The 20,570-nt window shown below is 42.9% G+C and overlaps 1 protein-coding gene across 1 annotated transcript in view; it reads left to right on the forward strand.

Annotated features, from left to right (window-relative positions):
- The first annotated feature begins 6,079 nt into the window (after positions 1 to 6,079).
- Positions 6,080 to 20,570, forward strand: part of CDH2 (cadherin 2) — a 118,782-nt gene continuing 104,291 nt past the window's right edge. Inside the window, exons 1-2 of the mRNA XM_050307280.1 lie at positions 6,080 to 6,382; positions 17,463 to 17,577. Coding sequence (XP_050163237.1) covers positions 6,308 to 6,382; positions 17,463 to 17,577 — 190 coding nt within the window. The 5' untranslated portion in view covers positions 6,080 to 6,307. The remainder of the gene's footprint in view (positions 6,383 to 17,462; positions 17,578 to 20,570) is intronic.

Raw genomic sequence — 20,570 nt, forward strand, 5'->3', positions numbered from 1 at the left:
AGAAAGTACTGGAAATTCCAGACCAGTTCCTCCAGTCTCCAAATAAGGCATGCTGACTTGCTCTAGGAAGAAGGTTTGTTTGCAGAATTTTTGCAACACATCAGTTGTTTGGGGAATAAGAGATATATTAGATGCAGACAGATCTGTCAGGGGACGTAGCTGTAGAAACTCTTCTAACTATAACAACATAATTTTTAGATCTGTAAATATGCCAGATTTTGGTCAACTTTAACAGAAACCGAAAAAAGGCACAACCTCAGCATAAGAATCATGCTCTTCCCAAAGTTAAAGTCTATTCTCCAGAGCCTGGAGTAAAATACCTGAAATGGCAATAAGAATTTTCATAACAAAAATAAAATTACATATCTTCCTTGATCTCATTCTTCAAAAAGGACAAAGGATATTTCTGAAGTTTTCAAAAAGCACTTGGCTTGAAACAGCCAACCAGTCTAGAGAACTGAATCTTGCTAACTAAAAAAAGGAAATACTAAAGTGAATGAAAATAAGATTTGGTGATAGAAAATATTAGGTAAATGTAATTATAGATATTAAAAATTATGTTTAATAATGAAAGTGACAATCCACATAACAGTCCTTACAATTTCACTAAAGTAAGTTATTGAAATTTCATTACATGAAATTATTATTTACGTTGGTTTACTATAAACAATTAGGGTCCCAGTTTCTTAATTTTTATTACCTAGAAGTCAGGAGTAACAAGAGTGGTTGTTTGCAAAATTCTTTGTTTCTTTTTTGTAGTGTTACATACATACCTCTTCAGAGAAGCCAACAGCTTCATTCATGCTAGTGAATTCTTGTTATGGCTAAAGGGGAGAGTCTGGGACTCTGCAGACTGCATAAATCAGAAAAAAGGCTAGACTTCTAATCCCAAACCAATAAAATGATTACTTGATATAACTGAAAAGCCAATCAAGAAAAAGGAAATACTTCACTTCAAATCATAAATAATAATAAAAAAATACATTTACTGAAGCTAGCTTTTTAAGAGGCCAGTCCACCCTTTTCTACTGGCCTATTCAATATGAAACAGTTCAATGACACTCTAAAACTTTCTATTGTGGGGATTAGAAATCATCATAGGTCCTTGTTCATCATCCTTTCAGTCAATCATCAGTTACAAGTCCATCATCCTTTATCACACTATATGATTAAGGCCTTGTTCTGGAAAAGATTTTTTTTTTTTTGAAGATATCCCACTGAATAGAGATGCTATTCTGATAAGAAGGTCTCTATCTTGATTTTCAATAGAAACTCTCCATACCAAACAGCTTGCAGGCACTGGGCAGTGACGCTGAATGAGATCCCTGGAAGAATGAAATACAAGTACTAAGCTTGACTATGCTGATCCCAGATCCTCACACTAAGGCTATAGACATAAAGCAAATTACACATTATGCAAATACATTTTATCACACCTGGATTACATATGCTCAGCTTCTTCTCCACAGAGAAATTCTTCACAAAATTCATTAGCAATTTAGAGAAATAGAAGTATGGCGATAGATACTATTTAACTATACCAGGAAAATGAAAAAAAATCCTCTTCTACCAAATCAGATAGATAGATAGATAGATTGATAAAAAGAGATTGATGATGCCAAGGGTTGCTAAAGCAGAAACAGAACTGCTGAATGCAACATTCCTCTTTCCTAACCCAGCTGATTTTCAAATTTGAGCAGAACAGCCCACTAATGCTGCAGCTGTAGTTACTTTTTCATGTCTTACATTGTCTTGATGTATGAAACAGACTGGAGAAACATGTAGGGCTAAGCATGTTGGAGTAATGATAGGTCCAGAAAAGCCCATCAGGATAAATTGGTTGAGTTCTGTAATAAATTAAAAGATGCAGTCAAGTGAATATTACTTACTGTTAAGACCACCTTTTTTTCCTCTTTCTGAGAGTATTTCCTAAATAAAATGACAACTTATCAGGGGTTTAGTTCACACAAGTAATCCATATGAAAAAGCATATTAAAAACCCCCAACACTCAGACCAAACAATTCAGAGTCATATTTATTTTACTGAAATAAGAGAAAGATAGCAGCACTTACAACAATATTTTAATTATCCAAACTTTTAAAATATTTAAGCTGTTTTAGCATCTGTGACACTCAGTTTTTCTTACTCATTTGATGTTATCTACATGAAAACTGTATTCTCCCTGGCCATACATTATTATTTACTTCCTCAAACAATAAATCATTTTTATGTGTTGCCAACAACTAACAATCTCACTATTCAGAAAAAATCTCCCTCCCCTTAGGAATTTTACATGTGTGAAATTGCTATACAGAATACACAAATATGCTTTTCCCCCATTGCCTGTTACAGACTGCCCATAAGAAATCTGGGGTCTTAAGATGACAACAGAGACCAAGTTAAAAACCGCTGTCCTAAAAAGTTGTATTTTTAGTTTTGTTAGTGCTTATTCCTTTTCTGTTAAAACAATATTCTGGATATTTATCTGGATCAGCTGACAGTGTGCTGCAGCCTTTGTGTCATAGTTAAAAACATTCACTGCTTTTTCTACTATTGTGATAAAATTCATGAACTCACATTGAGTGCCCTCAGATCCATGAATTGTGTGGTTTGGTTTTGGTTCTTCAAAAAAAAAGAAAAAAAAATTTCTTCATATGGCATGAAGAATACAAGAAAACTGGGCAAACTAACATGCCCTTAGTACTTTTGCTCAGTACGTTTAACCTTCCATCTCGTAAATACTTAGACATATGAACGGGGCTATGCATGTGTGCAGTGTAACTCAATTTGCTAAGATCACACGTATAAATGTCAGATCAAGGCCTAAACTGTCTGTAAAGTGCTTAATTTACATAATTTGAAATGAGGAGAGTAGTAGTGGCATTACCTGGCAGATTAAATGTAAGACTAGACCCACAGGAAAGGGTCTTTTTTTCCAAAATATTTGAAGCCATAAGCAATCTAATATGTTCCAAACTGAAAACATTCATTTTTTACAGAATTTTTATGAACCTTAGGAATGAAAATTAATTTGGACAAGTTGAAAGAGAGACTCAAACTCCATGACTAACATGGGAATTACCCTAATCCTCTCTTCAACTTAATCATGGAATTTTAACAAGGTTTTTCTGGAAGCCCTTGAGATCTCCTAGGTTGAACATTAACTTATGTCCATTATTTTTATACTAGTTAAAACACATACTCATAAATGCAATCTGAGGCCGAGTTAGGAGATCAGCCCTTTGAGTTCTATATCACTTGTTTGAATCTTGGCCAGAAATTGTCACCATTTGCTGGCTTTTGCATAATATACATAAAAAACGCTAATGATCTCAATCTGACTCTCCAGCTATGTCTACTTAATGCTAGATTATTTCAGAGGGGGAGAAAAAAAAAAAACAACTGTTCTCTTGGGCTTATGCTACAGATGAAGATCATAAAACCTGAGGAATCATGCATGTTTGGAAGCAATGGACAGGTTTCTCCTCTGCTCTCTCCAACATATGCCTTTCACCATAAAGCAATGCAAAGATTATACCTTAAAAGGTATTACCCAGCCCTGCTCTCTTATCTCTTTATCACAATATCCAAAAGTAAGAAACTATGAGCTGGAGGAATCTTTTCGTTATAATGTAAATGAGGGAAGCCAACTGCTTGACAGAAACTTGTTCAAGGCTAGAAGACTCAGTAAAATGATGTTGGTGCGAACAATTTTTCTGCCAGTGTTACTATTTCTGCTAAGTAAATTTAAAGGCAGCAGTAGAACCGTAAGATGCATCAGCCAGAGCTCAGATCTGGTAACTTTCCAGCTATACTGCAGTCTTTTCTTTTTTTCAGGCCTTTAGGGATGGATGGGTTGAAGGATGTGTGGGGCCAGGCTCATTTAGGTGACAGGTAATTACTCTCATCGGACAGTTGGTTTATGGAACTGTTTATGCTTTGTGCTTTGCATTTTGTAGAACACTTGTAAGAGTGAATAAATGCCCAAATACATTAGTCATTAGCAAATGCTAACATTTTGCCTACCTACCAGAAAACACAAACAGGAGTCTGTTACTCAGAGAAAGTCACCGTTTCATAAGCATATCCAAGCAATTCTCATTAGAATTTCTAAAGAGACTGAACACATGCTCTGTCAGGTGCAAACCCGGAAAACTCTTCCTTGTACCAGTGTTTAAACATCAGCTATGCCTCTCTTGCTTACTTTCCCTCCGTCTTGGGCTAAATTTTAAGCCGAAATTCACGACCAGGCGTTGTTTCCCTCACTTACTGTTCTTCACAAGTCCCGGCAGCGGTGCAATCGCACGGGCTACAACTTTGAAGAGGGCGCGTGAAGGGAGGGGCTGGCGGGGGTCTGTTTTTCTAATTGAGGCTGCCTCTTCCCGGCTGAGTCTCGTTTGGTTGTTATGACCTGCAGGTGGTGAGTGGCTCGCTCGCCGCCCGGGCCCTGCTCTGCCCCGCGGAGGCGGCGGGCGGCGCGGCTCCCGCTCAGGCACCGGCGGGCGCGCATCTCCCCCGCGGCTTCTGGGCCTCTTCTCCCTCTTCCCTGACTGGGGTACGCAGCTGCGTGGCAGCTCGCAAGTGACGGCTATTTTCAGTTTCAGGGCTAATGAAATCAGCATCGTAAAAGCGCGTACTTACCCCGCCTTTCACCGACAAAAATATAAAAGCAAATCCGCTGTTTCCTTTCAAAACATGAGCATGACGGTTTGTGTTATTTTCTAAAGCAGGGGGGGAAAAAAAGTATTTTGCCTGCAAGTTCAAGTGTAAAACAAGATGCCTTAAAATAAATAATGCACCATTTTGGATCACCACTTCATGAGATTGTCTAGGGGCCAGTGCCTACAAATCGTCTCCTTATTATGTCCAAGGATGGAAGCTCTGATGCATGGACACAAAACAACTTTGCCGATTGACCTGTGGGCGAGAGAAAATCCGTGCCAGCTCTGCAAATGAGCCAGCACTGGTACTCGCTTGTCTAACTGTTCGCTCAGCAGCACTTCCCAGCTCCGTTCCGCACGCTGACATTTTTGGACAAGCTTTTGAAAACATTTGCTGATAAAATTCAGCAGGTAGTTCAGGAAAAAAAAAAAATACGGAGGGGAGGTGGTTAAGGAAAACAAACAAACAAACAAACAAACAAAAAAAAACCCACTAAGCAGTAACAGCTGAGCGGAACTCTCCGAGCCGCCGGCACCCGGGCAGCGGGCGGGCACGGGCGTCCCACGGCCCGGGTAGGCACCAGCGGCGCCCCCGCAGCTTCTCACTGCACCGACTGTTCCCTGCCGAGCACGGCAGCTCCTTCCTTCCCCAGCAAGTTCTCGCCACCCCCCTCCCCCCCCCCAAACCATTTCAGTGCACCAAGTGTGTGGGTTGGAATTTATTTCGCTCCCCCGCTCCTGAGCTGCTGGCGTTGCGGGGCGAATGGGCGCTGGCGCCTGCCCCGCTGCCCTCAGCGCCCGCTCTCCGGGGACCGAGGAGAGGCAGCGCTATTCGCAGGCACAGCGGCGAATTTCCCCGGCGCTCACTGTGCCGTGCCGTTCCCATTGGCCGCGCGGCCGGCAGGGAGCGACGGGAGGCGAGGAGGGAGCTGCCAGCAGCAGAGAGGCAGGCAGGCACCGGGCGAGCGCGTACACAGGCGCACGGCAGGCAGAGGCTGCTGGGGTATTGTTATCATTGTGCTTCGGCGGAGGGCTTTGCCTGCAGGGGGAGGGGTGGAGGGAGGAGAAGAAAGAGGGAGAGAGAAAGTGCGGGGCGAGCATGCAGCAGGGCTGGGGCCGGCGAAGCGGCGGTGTTGGCGTGCCCGGGCTGAGGCGCTGAGAGGAACCGCCTGCCCGAGCTCGCTGAGGGGCACCGGCGGGAGGAGCGAGGTGGGCACGATCCAGACGTGGGGAAGTCTGCCAGCCGAAGGGAGCCGCCACCGCACCGGCCTCGCAGCAGCAGCGACTACTTCTTTCTTATCTCCCAGCCTTTTGTTCGCCCATCCTCCTCCTCCTCCTCTTCCCTGCCCACCCTCTGCACCGCGTAGGGGGCTCGGCAGAGAGACAAGCAGGCTGACCCAGAGCTGAGTTTCATCCATCCTCCGCCCCCCGCTGTCTCTGCCGTCTCTCTCTCTTCCTCCGCTGCATCGCTGCCCATGAGCTAGAGCGGCAGCCGGCTACGGCAGGCGGGGGCAGACGCCGAACGCAGCTCCCGGCAGCTGCCGCTGCCCGACCCTCCCCGCCGCTCCCCTCGCCCCGCTCCGCGGGCTCCAGCCGCGCTCCGGAACTGCTGGGGGCCGCCCTGCCGCCGCCCCTTCTCGCCTCCATGTGCCGGGTAGCGGGAGCGCCGCCGCGGATCCTGCCGCCGCTAGCGCTGATGCTGCTGGCGGCCCTGCAGCAGGTAAGCACCGCCGGCGGGGAGCGGGCCGGGCTGCGGCTCTTTGTTCTCCTACGGGCGACGATGCCCGGGGAAGGCGGGAGAGCTGGGGGGCAAATGGGAGGTGGGGGTGGGGGACAGGCAGGCTCCGCTTTGAGGAGGTGAGGTCCCGGGGAGGGGGTCGGGAGAGGTGGCACCCGCCGCTGCCCCGCCGCCGGGGTGCCCCGCGGTGGCTTCTGGCCGCTTGCGCGGAGCCACCTGCTCGGGGCAGCCCCGCTGGGCTCTGGCTCCGCGCTCCGGGGAGAGACAGGGGAGCCCTGGGCCGGTTGAGAGGGAGAGGGTGGTCCCCGAGACGCGAGAGGTGACGGGGCGCGGATTCCCCCCCCGGCTGCTGGGAGAGCAGGTGCCGCGGGACGGGGGGGCCGGCCGGTCCCCGCGCGGCCGGCAGGAGCACGGGAGCTCGGCCATGAGCGCGGGGAACAAAGTAACGGAGCGGGGGACAGAGCGCACATCCCACTCCTCCGCCCCGCGTGGGGAAGGGCGGGCGGGGGTGCCAGGGAGGTGCGGTGAAGGGGGCAGCCCCCGCACCTCAACTACCCCCGGCTCCCGTGCCCACTAATCGCTTCCCGGGAAGAATTTAATCAGCCTCCGCCTGGGCGCCGGGCTTCCCCACCCCCTGCCGCTAACGGGAATTTCCACTGGGACGGGCTCGGGCTCCGAAGTGTTTAATTTATTATTATCCGAGTCCCGCTGCTGCCTCGCCGGGGCCCTCTGGGCGGGCTCTGCCTCGAGTGACGGGGTCCTGGGCAGGTGGTCGCGGGACGCGGGGAGGCGCCGGGCACCGCCGGCCGCCATGCGCTCCCCGTGGGGTGCAGAAAGTAGGGGTCTGCGGCGAGATGGGATTGCCGGGACGCTGTAGGGGGGGGGAGGATGGGGAGACGACAAAATGGATCCCGGTTGGGGCAGCGAGGGCAGTGCCCGCGGGGCGGTGGTTGGGCTCCCCTCCGGCAGCGCGCGGTGTCCGGAGCGGGCGCGGAGCCCGCGGCACCCCGAGCGGAGGTGGGGAGGGTGGCGGTGGGTTCCCCGTTCGGTCTGTGCTGGCTGAGCTCGTATCCGGCGCGGCGCCGGCGGTGGAGAGGGCGGTAAGTCCTAAGGACAGATGGCGCAGATCATCGCCTCTTAATGGTATTTACGGTTGGGGCATTTCTGCCGGGCCGGAGGAGCGGGTTGAGGCGAGGCCGGCGGCGGGGCCGGGGTGCAGGGGCGGGCAGGGCGCCCTCCCGCCGAGCCCGCAGCGGCTGGCGCAGGGCGGGGGGGGCGGCGGGCGGCAGCCACTGTCCATGGTGCGGCCCCGCCGCCTCCGCCGCAGCGGGGGGCAGGAGGAGCCCGCCCGCCTCCGCTTCCCCGTCCCTCTGACACCCCCGTCCCCTCACGGGGTCCCCGTGCGAATGAGTCCCTGCCGCATTTTCTGAGGCTGTCTTGGGGGCTGATGACTTGCACCAGTCGAGGTACGGGGATTTTCCCTTGAGTCTTAGGAGGACGCAAGGCAGGCTTGGCTGGCGTGACACGGGAGTATCCGGCTGGGCATGAGCGGCTGCATGTGAGAGCAGCCTCCCTGTTCAGAAACTTGGGATGTGCCACTTACCGGCTGTTGTTGTGTTGGGTTGTGTTTTTTTCCTAAAGTCCTTATGTACTGTTTACTGTATGTGCTTTCAGTTCTGTTTAGTCTTCCTATCTCAATAAATCTTTAAAGCACAAAATCTGCAGTAAGCTTTTATTCCGTTGTGGTTGTTTTTTTTTTTTTTTCCTTCTACCCAAGGCAGGTTTGAAATTGAAGCACAAACTATGAATTAAGGACAGGAGCTAACCGTGTTGCTTTTATGTATCACTCAGTGTCACTGGCACGTTACGGTTGGGGAATCCAATTTCCCCCTTGTTTGGGTATCCATTAAATCAGGTTAGGGTTGATTTTTAATAGTGTGTAACAAAATTGGAACTTAGGTATGAAATCAGATTTATAGACCTGTGTCTGTACAACACTTTCATTTTAAAAGCTCTTTTTTCCTCTCCCCTTCTTCCTTCATGTTTACTGTGAAGAATCTTCGCAAGCTGGGTGCAGTGCTAACTTTTATTCCCCTGTCATCGCACCTACTACTTTTGGTTTGTAGGAGGTTATCAGTGTCAGGTTCTTGTGAAATGATGAAGCTTTCCCCTTAGTTTTTCTTCTTTGCAACACAACTGCTGTCTGCTTTTATTTTCTACAGTTAATAATCAGTTTGTTATTTGTTAGTTGGTGTAGAAAAGCTGACATTATGGTATTACTTGAAAGATTGTAACTGGAAGCAGATTTTAAGGCAGATCTGTGGATGTTTTTTATGTACAGAAACGGGGCTCTAGAATTTTGGCAATATGTAACCTGCTCAAGACAGAAGAGAATGAAAACTGCCCTTTATTTTGCTGGTTAGCAGATCAGTATGAGTCTGGGAGTATTATGTGTAAAAAATCCTGACAGAAAAGAGGATAAAAGGAGTGAGTTTTGTTTTTCTGGCTAAAACAACAGTTCCAGTCCAACAGGATTTAAGGAGTGGGAAAGCTAGCATGAGTTTACAGGACTGAAAGTACTGTTAGAAATAAACTGGAAAGGGGAGTAGAAATTCTGCTCAAAAAGGGAATAATTTTTTTTTAACATATAAGGTGATTGAAGCACTCTGGATGTTGTCCATTTCTAAATCAAAAGCAAGTAAACAATGAAACAGTTTTGGAGCCTTTGGAGCTTAGGTGACTGGTTTGAATTCGAATTATGATGACAGAGGACATGAGTTATTACCCTCTGCAGGCAATTTTGGTCTTATTCCAGGTCTTAGCGAATGTATCCAGGTGATAAAGCTACTATCCTAAATGACACTCCTGTTAAGCTGCCTCAGCTGAGAATTCGGCAGTGGCATTTCTTGCCACCTCTACCCCTCTAGTAGAGAATTGGGATGAGGAATATTAATGTGGTTTTATGCAGAAGTGACAACGAGATCTCCTGTTGTGGGTACATATTCTCTCATATAACTATATCTTAGATATTTTTTAATCAGTCTATTTTAAGTAATAAATATATGATTCTATAAGCATGAGTTTTAAGATGTCTCTGATTTTCAACCCCATTAACAGACTCCATCATCATTAACTCCTTACAAAGTGAACTGAAATGAATTGAATGCGTTTTATAATGCATCTCATAAACCCCAGACCAGGATAGCTGTGTGAGTACCTCAGCCTTTTTGGAAGTAGATCTTACTGTTCTGGTTTTGCTTTGTCTTCAAAGAATCTATTGGAAAAGTTAAATGTGGTAGGCTATTGCAGCAGAGAGTTCTCTAATCCTTATCTGTCTGGTCTCGGTGATAGTGATACCACTGACAGAGCCTCAAAATTCAGATAATTGAACTGAAGGAAGAAAAGTATCTCTTTGGATATTAAAATGAATATATTATTTAAATATATATTTTGTTAAAATAATTTTTAAAAACTACTTTTTACATCTATTACAGGACAGAAAAGGTTGCATAATTCAGCAGCAAGGCTTTGGAATTTAAATCATTGGTTGACAAAACAGGAGATAATTTTGTGTATTAAATGAGTTCTGATTGTCTGGTGAGATACTGTAGCAAGCCGAGGAATACATATACTGCTTACATAACCAAAGGTGTATGTTCTGTTGTGTTGTCAATGTTTGTATTTTTAATAATTATGTATTTTCTATAGAGCCTTCTAGTACTCTCTGTCCTCATGGGTAGTACTGCTACTTAGGCATGCAGTTCAGTGTGCTAGAAAGATGAACGTATAGTTTTGATACCAGTTTTTAAAATATTCTCTCAAATTACCATAATTTTGAACTACATCTAGTCAGGAATATGTAATTCAGAAACTTCCTATCTGTTGTTTTCCCTTCTGCTTCCAGAAGTTGGAGGACCTCCCAGAAACGTCACTGGAAGAACCCTGTCATGTTCTATCTTACTTGGTTTCATTGATGCTTTTATCTCAATAATTTAATTTATTAGTTTTTTAAATAACTGAACAGTAACACATGAGACAATTTAGTTATGACAGAATTGCATGTGTATATTTAAAAATAGCTTGAGGAAGCTGTGAGTAAAGTTATTTTTACTCAGCACAGACAGTATTGTGTAAGGGATTTTTGTCATGTGGTAAGGAGCAGGAATTTTTGAATGGCCTTTCCTGCCTGAGTAAGAGAATAATTTGCCAGTTGAACTCTGATTCTGTTTCTCATTGGTTTTGTAAATGCTTTTGCAGGTTAATAAAAAAGTCTACAAAACTTGGCAATAGTTTCAATAGTTCACCACTGCTCCCATTAGGATGAGAATTTATTTCAGACAATATATACATACAAAACATAAGTCCATTCCCCAAAGGCTGTGCAATCTCTGATGTTCCATGGCATTTTCATTTTAAATTTTTGTTACAAAGCGTGGGAGGAACCCTTAGTGGCCTTACCGAATACCTGTGTACTTCCACTAACCCGGTGGCACCAGTTGAGCATAAGGTGCAGTGAGACATGTTGGGGTGGAGAGTAATAAAAGCAAAAGGAATACTTCATGTCTTTTACAGTAGCAATGCTAAAATACTTCTCACCTGCCACTGAACTGGGACATGCTCTTTGGCCACGTTAATATTGGTATACAGAGAAGTGAGTCTTGAGAGGAAAGAAAGGTATTGTATGTTATTGCAGGATAAACTCAGTGAAGATTCGTATTTTACTAACATATGTTTGTAGTTTGTGAGCTGAGCTGAGAGGGACCTTTTTCACCTGGCTGCCAGACCATGTTGCTGTTCACCTTGAGAGGTGTATAACCAAGTCTGCATGATTCATCATTTGATTTGATCTTGCAGTTCTTGTTGAAAGATCATGGGAGCTCTGTCTGAATAAAGAAGGGAAATTAGGCTTTCTATTTTTAAATGGTTTATGAAAACAGATACAGGATCAGCAGCTTCCAAGATGGAAGGTATATCACTGCCAAATCTTTTCAGTGTTTCAGTTAAACTATTTGGTTTTAGTCAGTATTCATGTATTTAATTAAATATCATGTTTCCAAAAGGCGCATTTATCCTCTCCTCTAGGCACTCCTTGACATATTTAAAAAATATATTTTTACCAACAGACTCCTCTAGGGAATCTTCCATTCCTTATAATTAGCATATAATTATCACCCAGCAACTGAAGACATAGTTAAAATTTTGTGGTCCCCCCAAAGAGGCCTTGCAAGGCCTCCCCAAAGGTGAGGAAAAAGCAGCATCCTCCTGTACACGTTAGCAGCAGTTTTCATGGTCTGAGATGTTCAGTGTGAGCAATACAATGGCTATTGTCAAATCAGAGAGAGGTAATTTCCTCTTACAGAGAAACTAGAATATATGGTCCAATACAGGACTCATTTATTTGGTTGGGGTTCTTTTATTATTATAAAAAAAATGTAACTTAGACTTACAGGAATTCTACTTGGTTTTGTTGTTGCAATTGAAATTTTAAGATACGCTACTCTGAACTGTGGCTTACTTGAAGAACCGTGTGTTAAGGAAGAGATGCAGTACTACTGTGTTCTCCTAGTTGAGGGAGGGGAAAAGTCCCAATTGGGTGATGGCTTTGAACTATATGGAATATACTCAATAAGTGTCTCCTTGTTTAGTAGAGCAAATGAACATTGTTTCTCAGTTGGAGTTAACAGAATAGGCTATGAACGTGGTTTGTAAAGCCGGCAGATGAACAGGTTGAGAGCAGACTTGCTGAGAAGGACTTGGGAATGCTGGTAGATGAGAGGCTGGACGTGACCCAACAATGTGTGTTTGCAGTCCAGAAAACCAACAATATCCTGGGCTGCATCAAAAGCAGTGTGAGCAGCAGGTTGAGGGAGGTGATTCTTCCCCTCTGCTCTGCTGTGGTGAGACCCTACCTGGAGTGCTGCCTCCATCTCTGGGGCCCCAGCAAAGGAAGGACATTGACCTGGTGGAGCAAGTCCAGAGGAGGGTCATGAAGATGAGTAGAGGGATGGAACACCTCTCCTATGAGTAAAGGGTAAGAGAATTGTGATTGTTCAGCCTGGAAAAGATAAGGCTTCAGGGTGACCAAATTGCAACCTTCCAGTATCTCAAGAGAGCCTACAAGAAAGGTGGAGGGAGACTTTGTACAGGGGCATGTTAGTGACAGGACAAGGGGGAATGGCTACAAACTGAAAGAAGGTAGGTTTAGGTTAGATACTAGGAAGAAATTCTTTACTGTGAGGGTGGTAAGGCACTGGAACAGGTTGCCCAGAGAAGTTGAGGATGCCCCATACCTGGAAGTCTTCAAGTCCAAGCTGGATGGGGCTTTGAGCAACCTGGTCTAGCGGAAGGTGTCATTGCCTATGGCAGAGGGGTTGAAACTAGATGATCTTAAGGTCACTTAGAACCCAAGGCATTCTAGGATTCCATGAACCTTTGGTGGTTTAAAAAATTTTATTTTAAAACACAGATGTTGCAGATTTTGTCACTTGAGGGAAGGTGCTTGAGAGCTGTAAGTGTTGGTTTAATTTCTTATCTAAAATCTTGTGATTCATGAAACAGAGCATTAACTAGAAGTGAAGATGGCCTAACGAAAGCCCTTTCTGGTGTAACTGAATGACCTCTGGGAGGATGTAGCCTGGCACCCACTTTGGAAGCTTTTGGCTTCCCGAACACTTTGAATGAAAGGCACATTTCTTTTTCTTCAGTTGCACTCTAGTTGAAAACAAATTGTACTTGACTACATTTGCTGAAGTACTGAGTACTGTGGGTGTATAAACTGTTGCAGCTTTTCTTTGCAGCAAGTTGGAGATTTAAGAGAGTTGCTTAACAGTTTGAATTTTAGCATCTAAAGCTTTTCAGAGATGTTCTATCATCCTGCAGAATATCTTTCGTATGCCTTATGTCAGTAAGTAGAAACTTTTTATAAAATGACACCAGCCTTTTACAGCATATCCCACTGTGTCAGATAATGTCTGTACACAAAACTAAAAATGGAAAGAACAATCCCTAGAGTTGCAACCTAAGTTTTGCAAGTGAGTATTGGGTACCATCCTGCCTTTTAAATTAATGAAGAAACACCCAGTCTTTAAACACAGTCACAAATGTTTCTGTGATCTGTACTTAAGTTGAATATTGCTGTCATAACTGCAAATTAATGTTGGTTATTAAGGAGGAAGAGCTCGAATACCCTGTTCTTGCTTAGTCATACATATAATTATGTCAGACATTGTTTTGAACTTCATACGATAATGTCCTGGTGAATTGGCTGGACTTGGCAAATAGTAGCTGTACTGTGTGCAATTATACTCTAGTATGAAATTTTCTCTGATGCATACCCCTCTGTTTCTCATTTTACTGCCTAGGCTTATTTTCCTATAGGAATAAGTTACATTGATTATAAAAGAAAGCAGTATTTCAAAAACAACTTCCCTTGCATTGTGGTACAATCGCTCTTAAGAAATCTTACATTGTAGTACATGCAGAAGAAGAGACTTCGAAGAACAGAGACTTTGATATTTCGGATTAACATAGCTGCTACTGAACTCCAGTGGTGTATGGCATATGCAGAAAAAGTGGTGAGCTTACATTTTGAAATAGATGTTTTTTTAAATGGATGTTTCCAGATGTTTGGAATTGCATTTTGAATGTGTTTACTTTTAAGAAACTCTGGAAATTGGAAACGGTTATTAGTCCAGAACTGTCAAGACTATTGAAGAAATCTTGCCTGGCTTCATTCTTGTTTCAGTTTACAAACTTTTTACAACTGTGAGGCCTGTATTGTTGGAAAACTTCTACTGGTGATGTTTAGAAAAACATGTAAATGCGAATCCTTTAGAATTATAAAGTTGAGATTGTCAACAGGTTGTTGTGGTGTTTTTGTAATTTTTCTTTTTTAAAATTGAGCTGTAATACAACCTAGGAATTAAACCATGGATTTCTAGATATGAAACTAAAGTAGCTGAGGAGTGGGGTATCAAAACTGCAAGCTTAACTGTCTAAGTATATCAAAAGGGTGAATTCTTTTAATTGATTGAATAACAATTTTGGCAGAGGACTTCTAATTTACATCATGATGCTTCATAATTGCAGTTTGTGTGTTGCATTTAATCTGAGATTCTACAGTACCGAGTTTATAGGCATGATCTTCCACCATGTTTGACTAGGTGTTAGCTCTCTAGCATCTGGAGATAGTAACGCTTATTACTCATTTTGCAGTTAAAATTGACTAAATAAGTCATAAAGGATGAGGAAAGCAGCATAGTTTTTCAGTAGTAACTCTATTTTGCCCTAGCAAACCCTGTCAGCACTTAAGAGGAGAATTTTCCAAGTACTGGAACTTTTTTAAAGCTTTGTAACTGAATTGAGTAGGTTTTGTGTGGGTACAAGCTAAAGTAATTGCTTTCCATCTTAAAAGACAGGTTTTTTTTTTGAGTAGAGTCCTTCTGTAGATGAATGTACAAGTAATATTATCTTATGTTTGAAACAGTCTTGGGAATTGTGCTAATCACACAAAACCCTGTAAATTACTATAATGTAATTTGTAATCATAATCTTCATTAGCTTTCACCTTTTGCCCCAGATAAGGGGATAAAAATATTTCAGCATCCTCCTTTGCTTAAAATGGTTTAAATCTTGCAGTACGCTTAGGCTGAACTTGATATGACCCAATGTGTCTGAAGCTGCAACTTCAACTTAATTCAGAATGCTTAACATAGGGTGATTAAGAATTGCTGAAAATTTGAATTCTTCCTTTCCCTTGTGTTTTTATTCTGAAACAATCTTTACAAAGGGCTGTTTTTGGAGAGCAGAGTACAGTCTTTTGTTTCCGGATAAAATTGATGGCTGCAAATGAAAGAATAAAGAAGGCTCTCTATTCATCTCCCCCAGCCTTTGTTTCAGTGGGCATTGTTTCAGTTTATAAGAGCTGTTTAGTACATATAGATTACTGGAAAGGCTGAAAGATTCCAAGGCGCATGGGTGCAGACTTGTTAAAAATCCTACTATCTCCTCAGCTACCCACCGAACCACCCAGTACCTCTTTGTTATCAAGGATACCATGAAAGTCTTTTTTTTTTTCTTTTCCACCACATTTACTTTGAGGTCACCTTTTGTACAATAGTTTAAATGAGACTCTTACTATTTTTCTTTCAAATCATGGGAACCTTATCAAACCTGTGATTTAACTTCTAAAGCTGAGGTAAACTGGTTTATTTCTGGTTTACCAACTTTTTGTCTTAAAAACTTAGTGTGTAAATAGAGTGTTAGGGCTTAGCTACAGATCCAAGTTCCAGTTTTGCAGGTAAATATAGTCTCATGGTAATTTAAACTGTTGCTTTATGTTTGCTTTCTCTTTGGGGTCCTCATATAAACATTTTCAAGTACATTAGGAATTGTTCACAGGTGAGATACCTATGTAGAGCTTAAGTCACAAGTAAATCCACACCACAGTTTCCATTAACCTGAAACTTGATAATTACAAGTTGTCTCACTGAGCACTTATCTGGATATTGAATTAACTTGCTGATTATGTAGTAAATTTTTCAATTTTTGGGGTTTTGTTAGTGTGAGTGTTGAGTTGCACAGTTAGGAATGTGTTGGTGTTAATGTAGAGCAATGTGTTACAAATGCCTCCTTATATCAGTGATAAAATGATTCTAATAGGGCTTGGCAGGCTGAGCTTGGCCATGTGTACAAGTGGAGAGATTCTTCTGTCCAGTCCCTTTTCCCTGAGGAAACCCTTGTGGTTTGAAGTGCTCCTGTCCCACGTGTCTTTCCTTGAGATTACTATGGTGAATGGGTGAATAACACCATCATGTCCTCTTTCTCTGTACTTTTTTTTCCTTTTTCCTGTAGGACTTTCTTTACCAAGTGTTTGCAGACATGCTTACATGGCCTTGAACAGGTCTGCTCGGTGGAAGACCATCTGGGAAAGTAAGAAGGAAAATCTCATTTAAGTCTTGATCAGATTTAAGTATGATATGACGGCACAGCTGTTGGTGCTTTCAAAGACCATATACTACATCTGGGCATGCATGTGGATAGGCCTTTATTTGGCATGTAGGCATGTTTGAGGTTGTGCGAGGGCTCTCATGATTTCTTGGACGTATTTCAGCCCAGGCTGGAATGGGAGCTGGTCTCTCTGCCATGGGCAGTGTGAAAGGGATTTTGCCATTTATCCTCACATACTCACATGTAAGATGGGCTGTTGTCTTATGCAGCACTAAAATGAGACAAAAACAACCCACTGAAAAGAAATCTTAGTCCTTTGCCATAGAACTGTCCTGGAAAATATCTTAGCTATCAGAAGTATATTGTGAATATGGAAGACTACAGAACAAATAAGTTTCCGAATGCTGTATTATATTTTTTAATAAAAAGGCATTTATGAAACTCCTAAGACTGTGATTTGAGGGTCTTAACAAGTGAGAGAAAAAACAGTTTCAGTCGCTCAGCTCTTCCCTTGTTGTGCAGATTTAATAACGAGCTGCTCTGCCTTTAACTTAATGTCCCTTTGAAATAGGAGATTGCATTGGAAACATTTGGCTTTATATGGTATCTTTTTGAATGCTAACAAAAGTGTAAGTTCTGCTAACTTTGTGCAAATGTAACATTTTATCTTGGTTTACTTGCTCTGGTACAGCCTCACACAGATATAGTCTAAATAAAGCATTTTAAATCAGTGGTTGAAGTCATTCCTCTCAAGTTATCTGGCTGTGAAAAAGTTGCCAAAGGGTTTTGTGCAACATTTATTTCCAGAGGAAGGAATGTTTTTGTTCCCCTTATGATTCCCCTTCACTCTTGATGGCTGGTTTAGTGGAAATGCTTGGTTGTCAGAAGAATCAAGATTGTGTATTATTTAGATCTTACCAGACAAGTGGGATTTGTTCCTTCCATTCCAGTTATCAGAAAGATTAACCCTTTGCCCTCATGGTCCTAATTACAGGCATTCAGAAACAAAGATTCTGCTTGTACAAGACAGCAGCAAAATGGAGTATGCCAACCCGCATGTTTCTCTGCTGAATGAGGGTTGCAAGTATTACATAAATTTTGTCTTGTGTTTCAGGCACCGATAAAAGCAACCTGCGAGGAAGATATGTCATGCAAGACTGGGTTTCCTGAAGATGTTCACAGTGCGGTGGTGTCAAGGAGTGTTCATGGAGGACAGCCTCTTCTCAATGGTATGGTTAGAAAGCATATTTTGATTCTTTTTTTCTTTTTGTTTCCTTTAGTTGTAACCATAAATCACTCCGAAGCATTTTCATCCTTAAATAGGGCAGAAACTCTTGCAGGAAAGCACATCAGCTGCTCTGTGATTACTTTTTGATTATTATCATAGGACTTGGAAAATCTATTGGCATTAGTGGCAGCACGTGCACCTCTGACTGTACTTTGAAAACTCCGAGTGTTGCAGAACTTCCTGTTGTTGTCCACTGATTCTTGTTCTCAGCACAGCATTCACTCTGATGGTTCAGTCTATACCTAGAGCCCAAGTATGCATGATGAAGAGGCAATGAAAATTTCCTTTGTGCTTTATATCTTCCATAGAAATACTGCACTTACACCCAGTCCTAGCACTCATATTAATGCAGAGACAGTTCCCATACTGCTTTTTTGTGGCAACCTGAGAAGAGACACCTAGTACCAGGACAGGCAGCAACATGAGAGAGTGATTGTCTGTGAGCCCTTGGTCGGTGACTGCAGCTCTGCAGGCTCTGTAAGGACCAGTGCTAGGGCTGTCTCATGGACAGTGTGCTGCTCTCTCACCCTGGCACCTACCTGCATCTGAATGGCACAGTGCCCAGGCTCAGGATGCTGGTGCTCACGTTGTGCTTGGTGAGTGCAAGCCCCTGCCTCCACCGGGGATGCCCTGCAGTCAGTGCATCTGCCCGCGGGTTGTCCAGGTTGGGAATACGGTTCATTGTTCTTTTGTGTCTTAATTTTTCAGGGATAGAGTAGGACACAGAGGCACATGCTCTGAATCTTTCCTTGGTTTCCCAGCCAGTTAAGTTTCAGTATACAAGTTTGCAGAACTACAACATTTTTAAAAATGTGCATTAATTTGCTAACATATTTTTTTAATCTAATTTAGAAATTGTGGAACTAAGAACATCAGTTTTAGATGGTTTCAAATTCAGCTTAAATAAGGAATAATTTAATTTAATTTGTTGTTTCTTTCACATATAAATTTGGCTACACAGTTCAAGATATTTAAATGAAAAAAATTCTAATGAGTCTGCAGAACAAATGAAATAAAAGCTGTAGTCTTGATTTTACAGGCTGTATGTAGCAGTCTCTCCTTAATTATATTTTACAGACCTGTTTTGTGCTTTCTTAGAAGTATAATGGAAACTCGAGTGCAGGATGAATTGATTAGCTTTAATGTATTTAAACTTGAGTTGTTAAAGTTTCTTTCTATTCAGTTTCAACGAAATATACTCTACCACCACAGATTTTTCTTTTATTTAAGGATAGCTTAGAAATTTATATATTAAAGTAAATGTTCTGACAATTGGGAAAATAATAGAAAGGAAAGAAAATGTTCCTTACTTTCCCACCAAATGAGAGTTAATAGATGGCTATACTACAGATTTTTGCAATAGCCATCAGCACTGAGAACTCCTTGGTGAGTGATGAACAAACATGGATGGGGGTAGAAACAGGGACACGCAGCACAGCAAAGTGCTTTCCAAAGGTGCCACCTTGAAATCGCCATTTGTTTTTTACTGGTTAACTGTCATGCTATCAGTTTGTCTTAAAATGGAGATCACACAAGTTGTGAGATCTGCTCTGTCTTGTGGAGGTTCTCTTCACTCCATGAAATCAAGACCCCTTCTGCAACTTCTCCTCTTTCTTTTCCCACCAGGAACCACAGTGGACTGGACACTAATTGTTTGTTGCATTGCTCATGCAAACCTGATGATAATGACTGACCAGCATTAATTGAATCTCAGCTAGTAACATAGGATGACAGACTGACTTTCTTTTTCATTACTCATCCCATTCCAACAGTCCCCTCCCTTGCTTCTCAGAAGTGAGTGAAGCATGACTGTTGGTTTGTCCTTGAATGGTATTAAAATGCATAGCATTTTAGGGAAGTAGGAATTGGAAACACTGTATGAGGCAAGCAGTATGTATCACACCATATCAGCTGGTTGAAAAATGACCTGGGGGAGTCTTTTTCCTACCACCGTTTCCTCAGCTGAATTACTGCAGTGGTTAATTCTTTTGAAAATTCTGACATGCTTAAAAGCATATAATTTGCTGGTTACACATAAACATGCAGTCCATCATTGCATAGCTTTGACTTAAATTTAATTATACTGTCATTTTGAAATACTATTGTTGTCAAAAGCCTATTTTCTGGTTATTAAACTAGATTCAGATGATGCTGCAAGTTAACTATAGTTGCATGACATTTGCTTCTTGGGGATAATCGTGTGCCTGATTCTGATCTCCGTTGCCTTTCCAACTTAAATCGGAAAAGACCTCTAAAATCACCAAGTTCAACCATTAACACAGCATTGCCAAGTATATTATTACACCGTGTCCCTAACCACCTCATCTGCAAATCCTTTAAATACCTCCAGGTTTGTGACTCCACCACTTCCCTGGGCAGCCTGATCCCACGTTTGACAGCCATTGAGCTGAAAAAAATTTTCCTAATATCCAGTCTACACCTCCCCTGCTGGAAGGTTATGCCTATTGCTTGTTTCTGCAAGAAGAAACCAACCACCACCTCAATTCAACCTCCTTTCAGATAGCTGTAGAGAGCAATAAGGTCATATGGTTGGCCTTGGCCCATTGATCCTCTGTGGAACCTTCCTACCCTCCAGCAGATCAACGTTCCCAGCCAGCTTGGTGTCATCTGCAAACTGACTGAGGGTGCACTTGATCCTCTCTTCCAGATCATTAGTAAAGATATTGAACAGGACTGAGCCCTGGGGAACACCACTAGTGACTGGCTGCCAGCTGTATGTAACTCCATTTGCCACCACTCTGTGGGCCCAATCATCCAGCTAATTTTTTTTACACAGAAAAGAGTGCACCCATCCAAACCATGAGCAGCCAGTTTCTCCAGGAGAATACTGTGAAAAATGGCATCAAAGGTCTTTAGTAAAGTCGGGGTAGACACCATCCTCATCCACTAAGTGGGTCATGGAAGGAGATCAGG

Source organism: Myiozetetes cayanensis, unplaced genomic scaffold (genome assembly GCF_022539395.1).
Source record: "Myiozetetes cayanensis isolate MyiCay16 unplaced genomic scaffold, myiCay2020 scf1, whole genome shotgun sequence".
Lineage (NCBI taxonomy): Eukaryota > Metazoa > Chordata > Aves > Passeriformes > Tyrannidae > Myiozetetes > Myiozetetes cayanensis.